We start from the raw sequence: 2,612 nt of genomic DNA, 5'->3' as shown, positions 1-2,612 counted from the left end.
CTAGCCGGTTATAATGCATTCTTTTCCGCCAAACGCCGGACCACTGACAGGACGCGAAATTTTTTTCCCCACTTGAGTTCTTGACCCACCATAGATAGTGTTTTGTAATATATGGTTCGTATATATATTGTTGGATTATAGTTAGTGTTAGGGTTCGGGTACGGTTTAGGGTTAGGGTTAGGGTTAGGGATAGGAGGTATTCATTTTACATTGTTGCTTCGAGGAAGTCGAGTGAATGGAGTGCGCTGATTGGCTGTGGTCCGGAACTCAAGTGGGAAAAAAAATTTCGCTGACGGGACACGCCGGCGGAACGCGCGGATGGTCACACGTGTTACAATACACAGGCCCCTCACCCATCTTACATGCGATGGTTTCTCAGCGTCCTTGTTTCGGAATGGCGATTTGAATCCAAAGATCGTTGGCTTTATTTTGCTGCATCTATTAATCCACTTATTTCTGTGTCATAGACTATGACACAGAAATAAGTGGATTAATAGATGCAGCAAAATAAAGCCAACGATAGTGCAGAACATATAGTGCAGACTCATAGTGCAGAAACGTTGTGCCATAGCACAGCGGAGTTGTGCATATCACACTAGCACTTTGTCATAAGGAGGAGGTCTAGTAAGCCTGAGCATGGTTCGTGCTTACGTATAATTGTTTATCGATATCAGCAATAGTGAAATATGTACATTATTTTGCCATTTATTTTAACTCCAGCTTCCACGGTTCGGAATTTTTACTAATCAGGATCTGGTCTGGTCCGGATTAGCGAGGTCCAACCTGCATGTCAGGAGTAAATCCAAAGTGAGTTATGGAAGTAGTAGAGGATTGAGTAACACAGAGCAGTCGTTGGGATATTAAAACTGGGTTTACACTATCGACTTTATGTTGACGAATTGGCGAATTGCACCAACTTCCCAACTATACAACCGACAATCGGCAGTGTAAACGCGAAAGTCGCTTGAGCAACAGGTCGATAGCAATTAGTTAAGAGATTAGAACATGTTATTTTTGGTCCAACTCGCCAATTCGCCAACATAAAGTCGGTAGTGACAGTGTAAGTGCAGCTTAAGACTCATCATATTTCAGTGCTCTGCCGCCATCGCCAAATGTGCAAACGGCATAAATTGTGTGCGATCGATCCGTGTAAGCATTAGAGTTTTACGAATTCATGACGACATGATTCTCTCTCTCCCTCTCTTTCTCTTTCTCTTTCTCTCTCTCTCACGCTCTCTCTCTCTCTCTCGCTCTCTCCCTCTTTCTCGCTATCGCTCCTCTATCTCTCTCCCTTTCTCTCCCCCCTTTCTCTTCCATGTCTGTTTACAGTGGAAACAAAGCTCGCGGCAAGTGAATTTTGACATTGATTTTGACATTCATTCCGAGTAAATGCACAGCCAGTAACAGCTGCCTCAGCTGCAACTGCATACGCTACAGAACTATCGGTAGTGTGGCAAGCTCTGGCTATTATTTTCAGAGAGTTTACCAGGAGATCACCTATCCTATTAGGCAACTTCTCTTACTAGATTACTATACAAGGTGGAATGAAGCGTTCTGCAGAAAAAGAATGCAGGCTGAAGCCGCCCTACATTTGTTACTGTCAGCTTGTTACGCTATATATAGTAGCTCAACGATAACACTGAATTTACCCGGTGCATAATATAATTAAGAGCTAATTACCCTAATAATACCTTATAATGTATTATCAGCTCTTGATATAATTTAATAACGAAACGCGGCGTGGAAAGAAAGCACGGCCCTGTGCTAATTCCACAGTTTGTGACTGCCCCACGAGTTCCCCAACCCCCCCGCGCGTTCTTCACGCCCTGGTAGGCCCAAAACAGATCCGCTGGAGATGTAACAAATTAGCCCCTCTTAGAGGTTACCGATCCGTAGAGACCACGGGAAAAACGGGTAATTGAAAAGCTGCTGTGGCCACTGAACTTTCTACCGAGACGGAACGGATGACTGACCCCCAACATCAGCATGACGGATTCATTCGGACACATCACTTTGCTACACATACGTCTTGCCGAGCGAACGTCATGGTCATACTTTGTAGCAACCACCTTTGCCATTAAGAGAATGAGAAGGGAGAGGGTGAGAGTAAAAAAAGATGGAAAGAAGGAAGTTGAGAGTGAATGGAAGAGAAGGGAAAATAGGACGAGGAAGACAGTGGAGGAGGGCGGGGTTAGGGAGGGAATGGAGGGAGCGAAAGAGGGGAGGGAGAGGAGGCAGGAAGAGAGAAAACGACGGTGGTTAAGAGAGAGAGCGAAATCAAGCGTGCAAGCGAGAGGGAAAGAAAGAGAGAGGAAGAGAGAGAGAGAGAGAGAGAGAGAGAGAGAGAGAGGGAGAGCGAGAGTGGCAGCATCCTACAACATGCAGTGATTAAGTGCAGCTGCTTTTGAGAAGCCGAATGCTACTTTGCTAGCCGGAAAGCCAGATGTTCGCCAAGCAAGCACTTTTAAAACCAATCACTTATTTAAGAATAACCGCCGCTTGCCAAGCTGCGGAAAGGCTGCCTTCGATCAAGCAAAGGATGCACACACCCAGCATTCTAAAAAAAACAATAACTTTTAAGAGCCATAAATGCTCGTAAATTCCGCTGAAGT

General features: G+C 45.1%; 1 protein-coding gene across 1 annotated transcript in view; it reads right to left on the bottom strand.

Annotated features, from left to right (window-relative positions):
• Positions 1 to 2,612, bottom strand: part of LOC106811484 (DNA-directed RNA polymerase III subunit RPC8-like) — a 14,932-nt gene that overhangs the window by 6,083 nt on the left and 6,237 nt on the right. The window contains exon 5 of the mRNA XM_014815123.1: positions 2,006 to 2,011. Coding sequence (XP_014670609.1) covers positions 2,006 to 2,011 — 6 coding nt within the window. The remainder of the gene's footprint in view (positions 1 to 2,005; positions 2,012 to 2,612) is intronic.

Source organism: Priapulus caudatus, unplaced genomic scaffold, assembly GCF_000485595.1.
Source record: "Priapulus caudatus unplaced genomic scaffold, Priapulus_caudatus-5.0.1 Scaffold544, whole genome shotgun sequence".
In the NCBI taxonomy this organism is placed as follows: Eukaryota; Metazoa; Priapulida; class Priapulimorpha; order Priapulimorphida; family Priapulidae; genus Priapulus; species Priapulus caudatus.
Note: the sequence above shows the minus strand (reverse complement) of the source record. Positions and strands in the feature narration are given on the sequence as shown.